We start from the raw sequence: 19305 nt of genomic DNA, 5'->3' as shown, positions 1-19305 counted from the left end.
AAAGCAATTAACATCTTCTAAACTATACCCACTGAGATAAGCTTTCCAATTAGAAATTTCATTATTTCTACCTTCTATTTTATGTTGAATACTGAGTTTTATTGCCAAATACCTGACAGTCAAGTTGGAAGCAAGCCCCATCTGTCAACTTGTAACAGCTCTGGCTGTTTGAATCTGTTACATTGTGATGGTTCTCATGAAACTTTAATGAAGATAGTAGATTCAAAGAAGTTCTGTGCAAGGAGGGGTGGTGGATAGAATTTAATTACCCTTATTAAGACTAAGAAAGAAATTCTATTTGAATCCCCTTGGAGATTAATATGCAAGAAAGGTATTCTTTGCCATGAACTTGGGTACATGAAAAGGAGGCTATAGAGTGTTCTTCTTGAGCCAAGAGTGGAAAGAAAGTAGATGCAAATGTGTTAGTCTGCTTGAGGGGCAGTCTTTGGATCGAGGTACCTCCAAGATGGGGGATCCATTTCCCATAGAAGGTTATTATATTGAGATTTCCTAGGGAAGAGACTTTAGTAAGTGCCTGAAACATACTGCATGGATGAGCCTGGTTATTGTCCTGACTCTTTATATATGTGTACATGTGCAAGAGAATTGATCAACAAAGCAATACTGACAATTGGTAGGTAAACCCAGTGGGAAGATGCAGTGATCTGTGGAATACAGAATATTCCAAAAACCCAAGATGGAGGTTTCAAATTATTAATCTAACTTGGTTGCCAGAAAATGAAAAATGAAAATTACATCTAAGATTTTTTTCTGAAATCTAGTTTTTAGAAACTAGATAATGATGAAGGCAATGGGCAGCACTTTTGAGCACAAGATGTGACTTATTTTTATAATTTGTAGCAGTCTACTGTAAATTACTGCCAACTGAAACATGTAGTAATATGTGGAGTTCAGAGGCTATTGATATTTCTGCTTTTTTGTTTGTTTGTTTCCTCCAACAACATTAGGACTTTATTGTACATGTAAATATAGTGACAAAACCTATAAAGACATAAAGCGTACCTTGATAGAATTCAACTTTTAATTTTGCTTTTGAAATTTAAATAATCATTTTGAAAGTCCTAACCACTGTATCTGACATTGGCCACTGTAGACCTTTACTTTGTTGAGAATGGATAGGAATTTGAACTTTTGAAGAAACACAGTATGATACTACTTTATCTTTTGATTTAAATGTACTTGTGTAAAATTAACTTAATATTTCTCTGTTTATTTTACTTTTATATCCATTCTAATCTTCAAATACATAGTCTGATCATAAGTAGTCTATCCTAAATGCAGATATCAAGCTCAAATAGACAGCCTGTCTATCCATAGTCTGTATTTTGAATTATTAGCCTACAAGATTTCTCTGGCAATGTACTAGGATAATTTACAAAAACATCCCATTTATTGGTAGCATTTGATGTTCTTTCAGGAATCTGAAGAGTCCTGAACAATTCTAGTTACCACTTACCAAAAATCATTAGGCTTGGGACACAATGGCATTTAAAATCCTGATTATTATCATTTCCAGATATCTGGACATAAACAAAACAAGAAGGAACTCATGTTACACAGGGATAAATGATAGATTTTCCTGCTTATTTCTCTGGTAACTTTAGTGTGGAAAAAATTAAACGTATTTGAAGGAGATTGCAAAAACTTTTGAAGTAAGTTGATTTCAATAAGGTGGCTTCCTCTACATAGTCGAGGGTACTGATTTAACAAAGAGCATGGGCAGCAGAGTATTGGGGTTGTAATTATACCAAGACTATACAGAAAAGGCAGAAAAGACACATAGGTCCAACCAACTGACCACATGGTGACAGCGTCAGAGTGGAGATTCTGCAGTAAAAATTGGAATGCTACCTATTTAGAAGTCTCAAATCAAATGGACCCATGGGTCTCTGGAGCTTGCAGGAACCAAGAAGAAGCCAGCTTTCTCACTTATGATTTCTCACAATATTTGTGCACTTGTGTTTATGTTTACAAGTCAGTTTCGAATATGGTGTTTCAGTGGTCATAAGGAAATATATATTAAATTAATACCATGACTGATTGGAAGTCAAATGTTTGACAACTGTGTTCATAGAGATATTACCCATCAAGCTAAAATCTCAAGTAGGGATAATGTGGAAAATACTTTCTATCCCTGGCTGAAAGTATTGCCAAGGTAGTTTATTGCTAAGAGCATAGTGATGAGGGTAGGGTGAAGGTAAGCAATATACAATTTTTCAAGATCTACATGTAGAGCAACTCCAATATGGTAGGGAGAATTTATCTTTAAGTAGGTTAGAGACTCAAAATGTAGGAGGTCACATCTTTGAAATTACTGAACTTTTGGAAAATATTATTTCACTAAAGAATAAGAATCCATATTTTCTTGTGTTTGTAATTAGGAATTCCCTCTTTTTCTTTGGTTAAAAGAAAATGTTCTCACCAGGTGTTGGTAGTTCTCACCTTTAATCCTAGCACACAGAAGGTGGCTCTCCATGAGTTTGAGGCCAGCCTGGTTTACAAAGCTAGTTCCAGGACAGGCTCCAAAGCAATACATAGAAACCCTGTCTCAAAAAAGGCAAAATAAATAAATAAATAAATATCCAAAATAAATAAAATAAAATTAATCCAATGTCTTTAAAAATTTTGCTGATTAATTGAAATTCCTTATGAAGAATTCATTGAACCACATGCCTCTTTGAAAAAAGAAATCCATATCATAGTTATCATTTAAGAGTTTGAGAAGGCCTAGCTCAAGAACATACACATACACAAACACACACACACACACACACACACACACACACACACACACACAAAATGCTCAAGTTCCTTATATAAAATAGTCTAACATGTGTATAACTTTATTATCTCCCTATGCTTTAACTAATCACTAGATGATTTGTAACTGAATTCAATGTATATGTTATGGGTAAATGGTTAATATACTGTATTGTCTAGAGATTGACAGAAAATGTATTAGGCATTTTTGCATATGTTTAGTCCTCAAATGGATTAGTATTTCAATGTGTGAATACAAAACCAGTAGGTACAGAAGTCATTTATGAGCAACATCATGTGAAAGCTATGAAAAATATATCGCCTTGACACAGCATTGATTAGGAATAGACATGCTGCCATGTCCAAATGGTACAACAGTGTATGGTTTGTGCTTCATTTTCAACAAATGTTGAATAAGTGAAGAAACATATTTATGAAAATTAATTTATTGATAGCATTAACTTTGTTAAAATAATTGTATTACCTTTTGTCTTGCAGAGGATCAGATTCCTAGGGGTTTCCCTACCATTGACATGGGCCCACAGTTGAAGGTGGTGGAACGTACCCGCACTGCCACCATGCTGTGTGCAGCGAGCGGTAATCCGGATCCAGAAATCACTTGGTTTAAAGATTTTTTACCAGTTGACACAAGCAACAACAATGGTCGTATTAAGCAGTTACGATCAGGTAGGGTCTTGTCACTGTTTCTACTGACTCCTGGACAGTTTACCTTTCCCTACATTTATTCTTTAATTTCATTTTAATTTCATATTTTTTTTTTTTAGGTATTGATTTGTATCCCTCTCTCTTTCTCAGTTATTTAATGTGTTTCTGTGTTTGTGAGGTCATAGCCTCATCCAGAATCTGTCTTCTCTTGGTGTGTTTTGCAGCTTCTGTTTAATCCACTTTGCTCACTGCTGTGACTGTATTGTTAATGATTTTTAATTTACTGCTTTTCTGCGGTATTTGATGGGTCCATTTTATCTTCTTTCTTCTTTCTTCATTTTCTTTTGAAATAAATTTATTTCAACATTGGATTTCATTGCAAACTTGCAAGGTGCTCCAGTGGCTATTTCCATATGTAAAAAAAATGTTCATGTTAAACATAAAAAATGATTCAGTAATAGTCAAGTGGTTTGTTTTTTTTTGTTTTGTTTTGTTTTTTGTTTGTTTGTTTGTTTTTTCTGTTATCTTATCTACATTTAAACTCATCCAAGTAGCAAAGTTCAGTGAGTTTGGGCACATCTGCTTTCTTTTCACTAATACACAATACACAGAAACATGAATTCATGAGTGAGCAGATGTGTTTTTTAAAGCACTTGTCTAAGTACGAATGAACGGAAGTTAATTGATTAATACCGTTTCTGTGTCTTTTTTGGTGAGCACTGCCCATACAGTACTCCTGCCAGTGTGTGCCCATGCTCAGGGGCTTTGACCCCCTCCAGTGACTGGATCTACAGAAGTCTGCTTTGGTGTAGACTCCTGCTTTTGCTGTTTTCTTTCTCTTTACTCCAGCTGCTTCTCCCATTCTCCTCCCAGTTTATTCCTTTGCTCTCTGTCAATTAAGATAGAAAAAATTCTCAATTTCTTAAGTTCAGAGCCTGTCCCTAGATAATTTCACAGGAATGTATACTAATAATCTCTGTGCTGTGATGTTGGTAGTGATATTAATCTAAAATTCTAAGCTGTTAACTGCCTGTCTTCCCAGAATTCTCAGCCTTTGACCTGTCCTGTGATGTTAAAGCGTCTTGTTAACTGACTCTTTTGCTTGTTGTCAGCAGAATTGTGTAGATTAGCATTCTGTTATTGTAAATAAATAATTATTCACATGTAACATAGATGATTTAGTATAATAAAGCTTTAACTCTGAAAAATTTTGTACCAAATTATGAGGAATATAATAATATTTTTATGCTGTCTTTCTTCTCTCCGTATTTAAATCTCCAGAATCCATTGGTAAGTGCTTAGTTCTGAAGCGCACTTCACCCCCACTAATTTCCATATTCAGAATATGATTATTATTATTAATAATAAAATGCATGGCATGCATTTTACTAACTGTCAGTGTAGGCACAAGATCTCTATAGTGGCACACACATGCATACCTCCACAGAACTGTTTATCTTAAGAACACTGTATAAATAAATAAAATAGTACAAAGTTAATCACACAATTGTAGCATAATGAGTAGTATAAGATTCCAATCCTCAGTGTTTGTTTCTAGCTAGTATGTAGTTTTCCTCAAAGAGTGTATATATATATATATATATATATATATATATATATATATATATATATAGCTTAGCCAGTATTTTCTTTAACTATGTTATTAAAATGCTGTGTAGTTGTTTTTTGAAGGATACAAAGCTTATAAGATATACTTCTAACCCTATGTGACCCCAGCCCTAAGAACTCAGTTGCTTCTCTGAAAAAGGCAATTCGGCCTACTATGACCTTTGCCCTCTATGGTTTAATGCACCTTGCTTTTGTTATCTAATGATACGATCTAATATATTCCTGTTTACCAGTATAGTGATTCAAGTTTCTTTTAAGACCTTATTTAACTCTGTAAACCTAATCGAATTCTTCTCCCCAGCCCTAGCCCCCTTCTTCTCGTACTAATGCTTCTTCTTTCTAATCTTATTTGCATTCATATTATCCACCCAGGTGGTACACCAATAAGAGGTAAGAATGCTGACCTAACGTTCACAGAATGATCTTGCTCATTCTCCCTGTCCTTTCATCCCTCTCATCTCTGTCCTGTTTTCAGATCCATCTCATACTGTCATCAACCTGATTTCTTTCCCTCCGTTTGGTTATGATTCATGACTCTCATATTGTGGACTTTCCTTTTTCTTTTTCTCTTTGTTTTGTTCATTTCTTTCTTTATGAAAATGGTTATTTAAGTTGTGATATGCTTCAAAGAAAGCATATCCCGGTCGTTAGACCACAGACCAGTCACAGCTTACCATCTGTCCCTTTTTTTTTTTTTTTTTTTTTTTTTTTTCTTTTCTTCTTCCTTTTTCTTTTTTCTCTTATTATTTTTTTTCTTCTTCTTTTACCTTTTTTTTGTCCAACTGGAGAAAAAAAAAGATCATTTTTTTTCTTCCTTAGCTGTTCTTTTTCTGGACCAAAGCCAGGGCGGTCTGGAGAACAGTGGCAGACATGCAGAAGACAGCTGGACCGTCTGCTTTTTGTCTTTCAAAAGGATTTTGCTTTTGTCCTTCAATTCTTTTTTCTCTTACTGTCTTAAAAGTCAAAGAATGACTCCCCCTCCACCTGACCCCTCCTACTTCTGACAGCAGTGCTTTTTTCTCCACTTCTTTTTTTCTTGGGTGCTCGTCTCTGGATTTTTGGATCTTCTGTCCTTCAGCCGTGGAAACAGGTTCTCAGTACTCTTGGTGGTATGTGGTATTGCCGGTTTTTCATACTTTGACTCCGTGTGCGTTTCTTTTGTAATTCTTCTTTTGTTTTTTTCTTGGGGTTTTGTGACACCACACTGCTAATCCCACAGTGGATTTTGATGGGTGTCTTAGGGGATCCATCTAGAGGTCCTCAAGCAGTGAGTGGTTGGCTCTTCCTGGCTGGCCTGGGCCTTGCCTTTGAACTTTTTCAAACTCCTCTAATGCGAATGCTCTTTGTTTTTCAGCAAATGTCAGAAATGATTGTAAGTTGTGGCAAACTGTCTTTCTTTTCTTAAAAAGTCTGCATGTCTTAAGGGAGTTTTATTTCTTTAAGTGATATTTTCATAACTGATAATGACTAATTTTAATTTTTTTTGCTTTGTGCAGCCTTTTTGTGCTTGCTGCGTATTTTTTGGGCTTTCTTCCACAGAAGACTTTCTTGAAAATTCAGCCTCGTTTTTTTGAGCGTACCTATCTTTTGCGCCACTTTTGTTGCCAAAATGAAACAAAACAAAACCAAATATTAATCTTTTGTTTTATTTAAAAGCCATACTTCCTTGAAGCAGTCTCACCCATCTTCATTTTATTAGTCTAGGAGCTAAGAGTGCTAATTATGAGTAGAATTATTGCTTGGGAAAAAGATATTGTTTCCTTATGCTAGCATTGATGATGTAAAAATAATCTCTATATGTTTTTCTCATCGCATCATTTTCTGTCTGTGCAACTTAGCAAGAGATTGACCCGACGTTGAGTGGACCTTCGCTTTGCAGGGCTTTTCATATTATTAAGAGGTTTAGCTCGCTGGACCTCAAAACCTTCTCTGACCACACCTTTGGTGATATATTTTATATCCATACAGGAGCCCTGCAGATCGAACAGAGTGAAGAATCTGACCAAGGGAAATATGAGTGTGTTGCCACCAACAGCGCGGGCACTCGCTACTCTGCCCCTGCCAATTTATATGTCAGAGGTAGGAAAGATATAACCCTGGCATGGCTTCTCCAGTCAGGCTCTGGGGGATTAGAGATGCCCACAGGGTCTGTGTGATTATGAAAGTGTTTTAACAAGAGGATTTGGTAATGATTACTATTGCTGAAGCAGTTTACTAAGTAAAACTTTAAAATTTGAAATCTGTTGTTTTTCAATCTACACAAGGCTTGAGGTTTGTAAATAATTATTTGCATTGTTTCTTCTGATTCTATTTTGATTGTACTGACTGAGCTTGGCATTTGTTTGAAGTGTTCTTCTTTTCTTTCACTTTTTCTGTTGTTTCCCATTTGTTTCCTTACAAGCCTTGAGATAAGTGCACGGTGTACTACTAATCAGCTCTAAATATGAAGATGTTTATGTCTCCATAACCTCTGCTGTGAAGCTAGGGGCATAAAGTCCAAATTAAGAAAAACAGTTGCTATATTAAAAAAAAAAAAAAAGTACAATTGCATTCCTTCTTCTTATGCTGTTTTAATTAAAACACAGTTTCCATAGGATAAAGACTGTATTTTAGGAAGTAGTATTAGCTCTTTGTGAAGTAAGAATGAATTATAAAGGATCATTCACATTTTCTCATGAGTATTTAAATGTTTGCCATCTTGAGCATAGGAATGGCTGTACCTGTTTTTCAGTTGGAAGGTACACCTCTCTTTCCAGAGTTCTCAGAGCTGGGTTTTGTTTTGCCTTATTTTCTGGAAGAAATATTTCTATTCTGGGTTTACAATTATCAATAATCACGAGAGGTCTGGGTGGGGGGAGGGAATGGTTGTAGCCTGTGATTTTAGGTACTATTGAATGGGGTTCCTTAAGACAATACCTAGCTTGATTTTGAAATTTTTGTCAGGTATAACTTTGTGCCCCCGGGGATGCCTTTTACCTCCTTCTCTGTGAAGTTTGTAGGGGGGAGTGGGGCTGGGAGTGGTTTGCACTAAGAACCTTTTCTTCCCTAAATCATTTGAGGGCCCCAATCCTTTTTCTCACAATGGTGACCTTCTTTGCTGCATGAGGCATGTATTCCTTCTTCTATAGAAAATTTCAAAATGATGCTAGTTATTGTTCCTAATACTGCATTAGTCCATGAGGTATTGCTAATTTTTCGAGCTGGGGTAGGAAGTTAAACTAGAGCAATTAACGATGTTCAAGTAGTGGTTGAAAGCCTTGATATGGCCTTTTTACTCTCTCTGTGTTTCCCTTGTTTTTCTCCTTTTCCTCATTTCATTGTGTTCTGCATCAAACCCCCCTACATCCCTCAGAGCTGCGAGAAGGTTGGTGTGTTTTTTACTTTTTACCCACCTTAACAAAACTATTACTTAAACCAATAACAAAGAATACAAATGAAATGAATGTAGCTGCACTGTGGTCTTCTTTTGGTTAATGGTATACAATTGCAGAGAATGTTCTGGCCTTGGCTTCTGTTGCTTGCTGGTGGTGTCTAAATGCAGTGCATGATGGGAGAAAACATACCTGGGTGCATGGGAACTGGTAACACTTAACTCTCTATGGTCCAGTGCATTGGTCAGTGTTCCTGCTTTCCTATCCCCAACCCCAACTCTTCCCATTTCCCACCCACCTTTTATTTATCTTCTCAGGTTGCCTGCTGCCCCCAGGTGATGTTTTATAATTGTTCCTTGATCCCGCCATTTTTCTTGATATATTCTTTGATGCCTCAGAATCTATGCTGGCCCTTGCTTGCTTTAGTAACCTCTGAGTTGACTGCAGGAGGCATGCTTAGCACTGTCCTTCCTGTGAATGTCCCTCTCCCTAACACCATTGTAGCAAGCCCTCTCCAGGCGGAGGTTTTCTCATCATAAGTGTAGCCAGAGTTTCCAGACAGAATCCCTTTCCTTCTTGTTGGGGTTAAGGGCTTGTCTCCACATCGTTTTCTATAACTGCAAAAATCATTGTTTGCTATCTGTATTTACAGTATACTCAGGAATGTTGCCCCTTTGGTTTAAAGTTCTCACAGTGTAAGGTTTTGTCCCTCAAGTCCAAGACACAACCTATTTCTTTCTCACATTAGCTTTTTACATTGTCAAAGTGCATGTATTTAAACACAGCAGAACATGCAGATTATCTGAAGCAGGAACACTGAACCGCATATGCTTGGTAGTGGGTCTTTTATTATTTTTTTTCTGTGTCATGTTTTAATGGTCACTTCTCTTAATGTCACATCCTGCTGTGTGTTTTAGATCCAGTGTCCATCACTTTGAATAAAATTCCTCTTACTTGATTCTGTGGTTATTGATGCTATTTAACCTTATATACAAGCTGGATGGAATCCTGAATGAGAACTCCCCTCCCGAGTCTTCAATCCTTAACTGTAACAACCTCCCTATAATCTTTTAACCTGTTTTCTTCTAACTTTCAACCAAGTCCACATCTCAATCACTACACTCTACCTTCCTTCTTTGTGTTATTCTTAATTTCCCACTATTTCTTCTTTGTCCTTGTCTAGGATTCCAACCATTCTTATATTGTTATATTGTGATACTGTGACCCTTAAGAGTCCATCATGTGCATGACTCGCATGACTCAATACAGTAGAGTATATACTGATGTTGTATGTTTCTTCTTCTGTGCCTATCAGTTTCTATTCACACACTCATACACCACAGAGATACAGAAAACACATGACACACAGAAACAGACACACACACACACACACACACACACACACACACACACACACACGCATTTCTGTGTTTGTCCATTGTTAGTTGAAGTTTTGAGTCTCCATCCCTCTAAATCTGAAAGCAAATGTCACTGTTTCACTGTACTCGAGCTGATATTTTCCAGGGCTGGGATGTGACTACCCCATACATACATTCACATCAGATGGGAGTACACAGAACTGAAGTCAGTCTTGATACTCACTCACACATGTTGATAACTTTCCTGTCGCCTTTTGCATATACATGCCTGCATAGAAACATTGTTATATGCATGCATGTATATAGTTTGGTGTTTATCTTATGCATGGTGTTTGTGTACTGTTAATTTGTAGATAGTATTTCATTTCTGTGTGGGGCCTATGTAGGTCTGAATCAACTGTTGTATGATGTGTCTAAGATATCAATGATTAAACTAAATAACGGATTCTGTGTATACACACACCATACTTGTATGGTCTGTATTATCCACAGTTTTTCTTTTTGTTGTGATTTTGGATAATTTACTGTATAATTCAATTGTTTAATCATTTCTGTATGGTGCATGTCATGTGTTTAACTAGCTGCTTTGTTCTTGCCTTGTACACATTATCATGTTGCCTTTTGTTTTGTTCCAGTTCGCCGTGTTCCACCAAGATTCTCTATCCCACCCACAAATCATGAAATAATGCCAGGTGGAAGTGTTAATATCACCTGTGTGGCAGTGGGGTCACCTATGCCTTATGTGAAGTGGATGTTGGGGGCAGAAGATCTGACACCTGAAGATGATATGCCAATAGGAAGAAATGTCCTAGAACTGAATGATGTAAGACAGTCAGCAAATTACACCTGTGTAGCTATGTCAACACTTGGTGTCATTGAAGCAATAGCACAGATCACTGTCAAAGGTATGCTAATATCATGATCTGAAAATCTTAGTTATGCTCATCCTGGATTCAAGATTTTAAAATGAATAAATTCATCACTCAGTGTTTCAGTTTATAGTACATAATCTCATCTGTCATATATAAAATGTCCACATCTTAGGTAGACCAATTTCTCTCACCATTGCCTTTCTTGTTTTCTTCTTACCTTCCTTCTTTCCTTTTTTGGAATACTGAGTGTTCTCACAGTAAACTACATCCTCAGCACTTTTGTGTTTTTAATTTTGACAGGTTCTCATTGAACAACAGGCTGTGATTCGATTTACTCTGTATCCTATACAAGCCATCAATCAGTGATCTTTTGCTTTAGCACTCTAAAGAAGTGAGATCACAGACTTATTACTCCAACCTACTTGCAGATTCATTCCTAAAACATTAGCAGTCTAACTTGGGATAATCATTAATGTATATAGCAGCAAGTCTGACTTAGTTACTGAACAGATAGGATGAGGAATGCTATACCAGGTCTACTGTCCTGGCAAGATGGATGGCCTGTAGACTTTCTACTGGTCCAGGATTTTGAAAGGAGTCATAAGAAGAATATTAATGAGTGTCATTATATGCATAAGATCTCTGAAAAAACAGAAATAAGAGAAAGTGCTAGAATCAGTATGACCTAATAATAGATGCTCTGTTTGATGGTCCTACCATTAAGAAGCAAATGCAAATGGATCAGTTCTATATTAGTTCTGTCCTTCACCTTGCATATATGAATACTCATGAAATATTCTCTTCTTCAACTAATGTACTAAATATAACCAAAGTGCTATATTCTGTGAACATTTTCTTTTCAGCAAAAAGGGAGTTGAATATGTGTGAATACCACTTTCTTTTATACAATACTTACATAATTCTAAAAAAAAAAAAACTTACAAATTGGGTCATAGTGAGAGTGATTTGAGTTTCCTGGCATTGTCTAGAATTAGTTCAAAATGAACTCAAATAATCATTTCATTTGGGAAGCATGAATTTACAGAAGACACCACACTTGTTAAAATTGGTATCATATCTGTAACTGAACATATATATCCAGTATATCATATTGCATAAGAATAAAAGTATACATTTCCTACAGTGAAGCTTGCATTCCAATGTCTTGTGTATTCTTAAAGTATTAAGCATATATATCCTTGTTCACACATTGTAGACATACAGCCTTACTGTACAGAAGTGTATTAGTGCAACCAGTAATGCTAGTTCAATATGCAACCTTATTTAACAAGAATTTTATTTCCCTGTAACATTCAGAATTGTCCACTTTGCAAAATGTCAGTCTACAATATTAAATAAATGTCTTTTTCAATTAATATTAATAAATTCTCTTTGTTAAATATTGCAGTTATATAGATATTAGTAAAACAAAAATAGAAAGCCACCTACTTTCATTATAACCATTTGAGGTTCAAATAGTTGAGATTTGCCAAAACATGAAAGAATTTGGAAGTGAGAGTAACACCAAATAATTATCATATTTACTTTTATATCATTATTGTCCTGAATTTTCCTACTTCACAATCCTTTCATACCACAAAGGTGAACAATAATGGTAGAAACTAAAAGATAAAAGAAAAAAATAGAAAAGATGTCAGATGTTTCTTAGCTGGTATCCTAGGAGGTATTGTGATGCTGGCGTCTTTTTAACAGGAAATTGTTTGATTATAAGCATTATCTTCTGGGGTTTTTGACTTTTTATCCATATTAAAACTTACCAATGAGGTCACCAGTAAAGATGGCTTGCACAGTTAAGATTATTTCTGAAATTTGTTTGGTTAAAAGGAAAAAATCCAATCTCTAAAAGCACATATTTAAATACAGATGTTTGTCAACTAGCTAAATATAACCAGTGTAGAATACAACCATTTTATTATTGACAAAATACTTTAAAATATGATTTCTTAATATGTTTTAAATTCCTAAGCAGTTTTAAAAATTGTGGAGACGTGACTTAAAATAATTGTTCTTCTTCCTTTAATGTGTGTGATGGGAGACGTCATTCTGTAAATATGTTTCTCTTATTGGTTAATAAATAAAGCACAGTTGGCCAATAGGAAAGGAAGAGAGGAGGTATGTGTGTGCATTGTGTGTTTGTGTATGTATGTATGGGTCTTCCTGACAATCAACCCATGCCTCCTCACTTTCCAGGCAAAGTAATTTGTCATAGTTCTACTTTAATAATTTTACATAGGTTATTTTTAAGTATCTTAGTCAGGTTTTGTTTGCATTATGAAATACAATAGCCAAAAGAAACTGGGGAAGAAATGGTTTATTTGAGCTTTCATTTATACATCACTGTCCATCATTGAAAGAAGTAAGGCCAAGAAACCTGAAAGGGGAATTGAAACAGGCTGCTGGAGAATCACTGCTTGCTGACTTGTGTACCATGGGTTGCCCATCTATTCTGCTTTCAAATATGCCCCAGGACCCCCTGTCCATGGGTGGCACTACTCACAATAGCTGGGTCCTCCCATATCAATCTGCAATTAAGAAAATACTCCCATAGGCTTACGCACAGTCAATTCCATGGAGGCATTTTCTTAATTGTGGTTCCCTCTCCTCAGATAACTCTCTAACTTGTGTCAAGTTGACAATGAATGAGCCAGGACACTAAGAAATTCATATGTTCTTTACAAATAGAAAAGCATTCAGAACTAGTCCTTTAATAGCAATTTAATTCAATTTCTATATATTCCATATTTAATGTTTATTGGTATTTATTGCTATTTATTTACAATAGTAATTTATTGAATCAGGAATTAAATGGCCAAGCATTTGAAATAGAAATTACAATAATTATAGCTAGTGGTTTTGAAAGCACAGACATACTCTGTGCACATTACTGGCTTAGCTCATTAATCTTCACAGCAAACCCCATGAAATACAGCAACTTTGCAGTACTGTGCAACTCTGCCTATGCAGCTTGTCCCAATTTCACATGAAATCCAAAAGACATTAAGTGATTTATCCAGGATCACGTAGTGAGTAAGTGTAGATTTGAATACAAACCCCCAAAATGCCATCAACATGTGCCGGTAAGATGGATTCTGGGCCAACTGTATGTATTTTACTGTTCTCTTGACCTCTTTGGACATGTTACTTTGCTTCATCTGGCTAAATCCCTTAGTAGTAATATAATCTCATCAGGCTAATAAAAGAGTACAGTGATGGGCATAATAGTTGAGAAAAAATGTTGTCGTTTTTCTGTCCGGCAGCCTTACCCAAGCCCCCTGGAACTCCAGTAGTGACTGAGAGCACAGCTACAAGCATCACACTTACATGGGACTCTGGGAACCCCGAGCCTGTCTCTTACTACATCATTCAACATAAACCTAAAAATTCTGAAGAACCATACAAGGAAATTGATGGGATAGCAACTACACGCTACAGTGTTGCTGGACTAAGTCCCTACTCGGATTATGAATTTAGAGTTGTTGCTGTCAATAACATTGGTCGAGGTCCACCAAGTGAACCTGTATTAACACAGACCTCAGAGCAAGCACCATCCAGTGCCCCACGGGATGTCCAGGCACGTATGTTGAGTTCTACCACCATTTTGGTACAGTGGAAGGAACCTGAGGAGCCAAATGGACAAATCCAAGGATATAGAGTTTATTATACAATGGACCCCACCCAGCATGTCAACAACTGGATGAAACACAATGTAGCTGACAGCCAAATCACTACTATTGGCAATTTAGTACCCCAAAAAACATACTCTGTCAAAGTCCTAGCTTTTACCTCAATTGGAGATGGCCCTCTTTCAAGTGACATACAAGTCATCACCCAGACAGGAGGTAAGTCTGAAATGGGGCAGGTGTTTTGTGGGGAAGATGAACAGAAAGACAGAAACAGTTAAGATAATATGAAGGTAAGTGATTGAGATTTAGGACTTCACATTTTACTTTGAAGTTTGCTTTAATCTGTGAAACTTTGGACAGCATTACATTTTTTTTTTTCTGAGAATCTATACAAAGACTACTCTATTAGACACACTATCTAAAGTATAGGAAAAAGATGAAGGATTAATATATTTTCTCTGGTTTCATTGATACAGTGCACTCATGACTTACCTTCATGGCTTGTGTAGCCTCAGTTTTCTAACTCAGTGTTTTTATGGCCAGTCTTTGTGTTCCTAGGTCTTGAGCATGTTTACAACAGAGTTTGACTTTATTTTGCTTGATTATTGTTGTGTGGTTCTTTTGAGCTTGTTTATGGATTATTTTAATGCTGTAATGTATGAAAGCTTAAGGTTCTCATTTGAGGTCTATGAATATTCTTCTACTTTTTCTTGACACTCTTCTTAAAAGTCTCAACTGTTTAAGATAATTCCTTTATGATTCCAGCAGCTCAAAAACCAGTAAAACTGGCAAGACAGTGAATGGGGCTTATATTCCACTTTAAGGTTTTCTCATACTTTGACTATAATGTTGGAATTACATAATCACAATCCAATTCTTAAGCCACAGCTAAGCTTGGTGAATTTGGATGAGTTTATTTTTGTGTCACCTTTTTGGACAAAGGTGATAAAAACACATGAGATAACTTAATGGAAGTAGTAATTATTTAAGCTTACAACTTCCTAAGTTTTAACCTGGATCTTCACTATCTGGACAGCAAACCTGCTCTGGACCTGAAGACAGGATAAATTCAAACAGGCAGACAGAAGAAGAATAGGTTTCCAATTTCCCCTTCTTTCCACTAGCACCCCCCCCCATAAGTCTACTTAACTCCAGGTTGCTAACTCGCAAAGACTGGTAACCAAACATTAGTCCATGTACCTGGGAGGCCGAAATGACAGATCTCTGAGTTTGAAGCCACCTGGTCTACACAGTGAGTTTCAGGATAGCAAGAACTACACAGAGATACCCTGTCTTAAACAAAATTAGCCACACTTTATTAGCCACTGAATTTCAGTTTTCTCTTATGTTAGAGTAACTCTAATGAATATTTGTTGTGGTTCTGTTTATTTTTAGTGCAACAAAGGACCACACACTTGGTAGTTTAAACATCAGGAATATATTGCCACAGAGGTCTAGGACCTGAAGAACTAGGATCAATGCATTACAGGATTGATTTCTATGAGCACTGGGGGAGGGGGGGAGTGTGTTCTCTATCTGTCCCCGAGCTTCTGATAGTTTGTTCTCAGTGTTTCATTCATTAGCTTGTAGAAACATGCTGTTCCTAATTTATCTCCATACTGTGTTGCCTCAAAAAAGAAATTATATGTTATAATCTGAACATTGGTCATAAGGATTGGGCCAACATAAAAACTCCATCCTAACTAACTTGGTCCACCCTTATGATGCTCTGTAGTGAGGAGCTCTAGGACCTCATCTGCAAATTCTAAGGAAATAAATGTCAGCTCTCTCCACAATGAAGAAACATAATAGATAAAATATAACAACTAGTACATGCTAGTCCATGTGCTATATATACCTCGTGGATATTGATTCTTAAAATCTAGCGAGAGGATGAGAGGATAAGTCTTTGGCAGTAGGTAAACTGAGAGACAAAAAAAATGAAACAGGTTTAGGTATTAAGTTATAAGGTTACTAAGTATAAATGAAATCAAAGGACCCTGGAGACTTCTAACCACCATCATCTTTAAATGAAGAATTTCCTAATGTGATAGATTAGTGTTTTGTCCTTACTAGGTATTCAGTAGGTATATAAAGATGGAGAGCATTTAATTTATTCATATTATTTAAGATTATCAAATTAAAAAGATTAAATTCAATTTCAATTTGGAAATATTTCAAGAGTTTTGAATGAAGAATAAGCATTTTTCTTTAAAAAGTTATTATGCTCAGTCACTGGATTTGGCTGCATTTTATAACCACAAATTTAAGCCTAGCAAGCTGCAATGTTTTAATTTATTTTCAGGAGACAAAGGATTTAAATACCCAAAAAAACAAGATTTTTTTTTCTGTAACTAAATTGAGTCAAAATATGTAAATCCCCAAGACTCATGAATATTTTTATATTTAGAATATTAAATTATAGAAATCTATCCTTCTATCCCAACTTAGTGAAAAATTAAAAAATTATTTTTAAATAGTGTATTTTCTTAATTACCAGTGGCATGGATGTCATCTGTGAAAGAACAGTTAAGTTAATCTGATCCAATAATTTTGCTTTTGAAAGGTCTTATTTAATTCAGTACCAAAATTTAGAAAATATACATGAATATATGAAGGTGCATTTTGCATTTTGTGACTTTAAGCTTTTACTCTCTCCTCTCTCTCTCTCTCCCTCCATCTCTCTCTCTCTCTCTCTCTCTCTCTCTCTCTCTCTCTCTCTCTCTCTGTCTGTCTTACAGAAATTTCCTGTATCCTTCCTTTAACTGTAGCTTGAATTCTCATGGAGAAGTGAAAAGGCAGAGTAGCTAAAGCCTGCCAAGGTCAATAGATTAATACAAACTCCCACCTCCCACATAGCACAGTGATTGGATGTGTCCTGCAGACTTCATTAACAAAGGTAGTTCGATGTTAGTGGCCACTATCAAATGCAGGAGTGTCAGTTCTGATACTGAGTCCTCTCCTATTCCTCAATGATGAGCTCATTCCTAGAATTATGGCTGCACAAGAGTATGTTACCATCATAAAACATTCCTTTAGAGCAGTTATATACAAATCTAAGAAAATCATAGTTTTCATTATGATTTTTGTCTTTAGTAAGACTACAAAACAATACTGTTCAAAATACTTTAAGTATATTTTAATTATAAAGACACAGAAAAGCACACTTTGACATCTCCTGTGTCTGACACCTGCTTGTTTCATTTTATCGTGAATCCCCTAACACCAATATTGTTCATTTCTTAAAATTTCGATACAAAGACGAATAAATAAGTGAAACAATCCTGGAGAACAAAGTGAATTTAAGAGAGAAGTTATCACTTTGCATTTCCTCTATGGTAACTGACATCCAGATGGATAGAAATTATAGATATGTGTAGTATGTTCCTAGTAGTGAAGAAAGTCAAAACGTGATACCTATTTCATATTCAATCAAAAGAGTAATTCTTGGCTGTGAATATTGGTACAGTGAACTATAATAATCTTTAGATATGAAGTATATTTTGATAAAATTATTGTTTTCTAGAAATATGGGTCACTCCTCCTCAATTCCCAAATTCTCTATTTGCTGATGTACTATTCATTTGAAATTAGTTTTCCTCGAGGACATACAGAATGGATGAATGTTGCAAAGAAAAACATTTATCCTGTGATACACACCCCTTCCATTTCATTTAAAATATCCAGGAAGAAAAGAATATACTCCATAGTTTTCTGGAATTGATTATTGTGGTAATATATGCTGACTGTGTTTGATAGAAGGAACAAAGAACAGATAAAGAAGTCTTAGGAACTACATCTTTAAGACATTAAAATAATTGTTGCTTGAAATTAATGCTAATGGGACATGGTAAACCTTAAATTCTGGTTTGTGTCATTTCTGAGATTTCTTTAGAAAGGTTTTGTGACTTCATTTAGAACATCTCCAGACTCTTTTAAGAGGATTTAATGTAGACTGACTTTGAATTCAGTCTGCTGCTGAGGACCACCATGGACTCCCTATCCTTGATGTCCAGTTAATTTGTACAGGGACTATAACAACAGAGAAAATAGCTCAAGTAAAACAACATACAATGCTTATAAAATAAACCTAGTATATGAAGATTAAAGAATGTCAATAATGTGTCAAGACTAACAGGAAAAAATATATGCATATATCAGAAGATATGTCTATAAATTTGTGATGTCAGTATATGTGTTTGCATATTACAAAAACAAGAATATAAAATAGGTCTTGTTCTGGCATGAAATTTGATATGCAATATCAGTTGAGAGGTGTAAAAGTATTCCTTGTCTCTGAGTATTCTGAAGAAACCAAATATGTTCCTTTTGAGTATTCTTAAAGTATTCCCCTGTATATTTTTATTATGAGCATGAAGGCAATATGTTTGGCAATTTAAGAATACAGATATTCATTTCTGAGTAGTTTTGTTTTCCCTATGTATCTTCAATTTGTGTTGGTTGTTTCTAATTTAAAATTTGAACCCAAGGAAATGATAACCTTTGTTGTTCCACCCTCAGGTGCCAATAAGTTTGATTCTTTGTATCCATCGCCTATTTATCAGGATGGTAAAATGAAAAGATACTGTATGGCTCTGATATACACACTGAGTTGAACTTACTGAAGCATTTTTCCTCATGCATTGTTTTTCTAAATTCCATTTTTAATCCATTGACAATTGAAAGGCTCTTTATGTATAAAATACATTAGCAATATCTTTTGAATAAATAAGGATACTTGGGTTTAGCTGGGCTTCCATTCCACAAGGTAGCAATCTGCTGAGGCATAGTTATATCTGATGTCCCTCTTCCATTAGGCATGTACCTTCCTGATGGCCTGAGGCACACCTACACCATCCTTCCTCATGTAGGTATTCACCTCTTACCTGAGGAGTTTAGAAATGTGCTTCCCCCACCAAACCACTTCAAACGGAGTCTATACAAGAAAAGGAAGAAAAAGCCT

General features: G+C 35.7%; 1 protein-coding gene across 35 annotated transcripts in view; it reads left to right on the top strand.

Annotated features, from left to right (window-relative positions):
* Window positions 1-19305, top strand: part of Ptprd (protein tyrosine phosphatase receptor type D) — a 462643-nt gene that overhangs the window by 281494 nt on the left and 161844 nt on the right. For 19 of the 35 annotated variants that reach the window (XM_051188093.1, XM_051188087.1, XM_051188091.1 and 16 more), the window contains exons 5-10: window positions 3280-3468; window positions 5449-5466; window positions 7045-7155; window positions 8429-8440; window positions 10462-10731; window positions 13977-14558. In XM_051188093.1, coding sequence (XP_051044050.1) covers window positions 3280-3468; window positions 5449-5466; window positions 7045-7155; window positions 8429-8440; window positions 10462-10731; window positions 13977-14558 — 1182 coding nt within the window. The remainder of the gene's footprint in view (window positions 1-3279; window positions 3469-5448; window positions 5467-7044; window positions 7156-8428; window positions 8441-10461; window positions 10732-13976; window positions 14559-19305) is intronic. The other 16 variants (XM_051188096.1, XM_051188084.1, XM_051188083.1 and 13 more) reach the window with 3 other exon arrangements.

The sequence above is a fragment of the Phodopus roborovskii genome, unplaced genomic scaffold (genome assembly GCF_943737965.1).
Source record: "Phodopus roborovskii unplaced genomic scaffold, PHOROB, whole genome shotgun sequence".
NCBI classification, from domain to species: Eukaryota; Metazoa; Chordata; class Mammalia; order Rodentia; family Cricetidae; genus Phodopus; species Phodopus roborovskii.
Note: the sequence above shows the minus strand (reverse complement) of the source record. Positions and strands in the feature narration are given on the sequence as shown.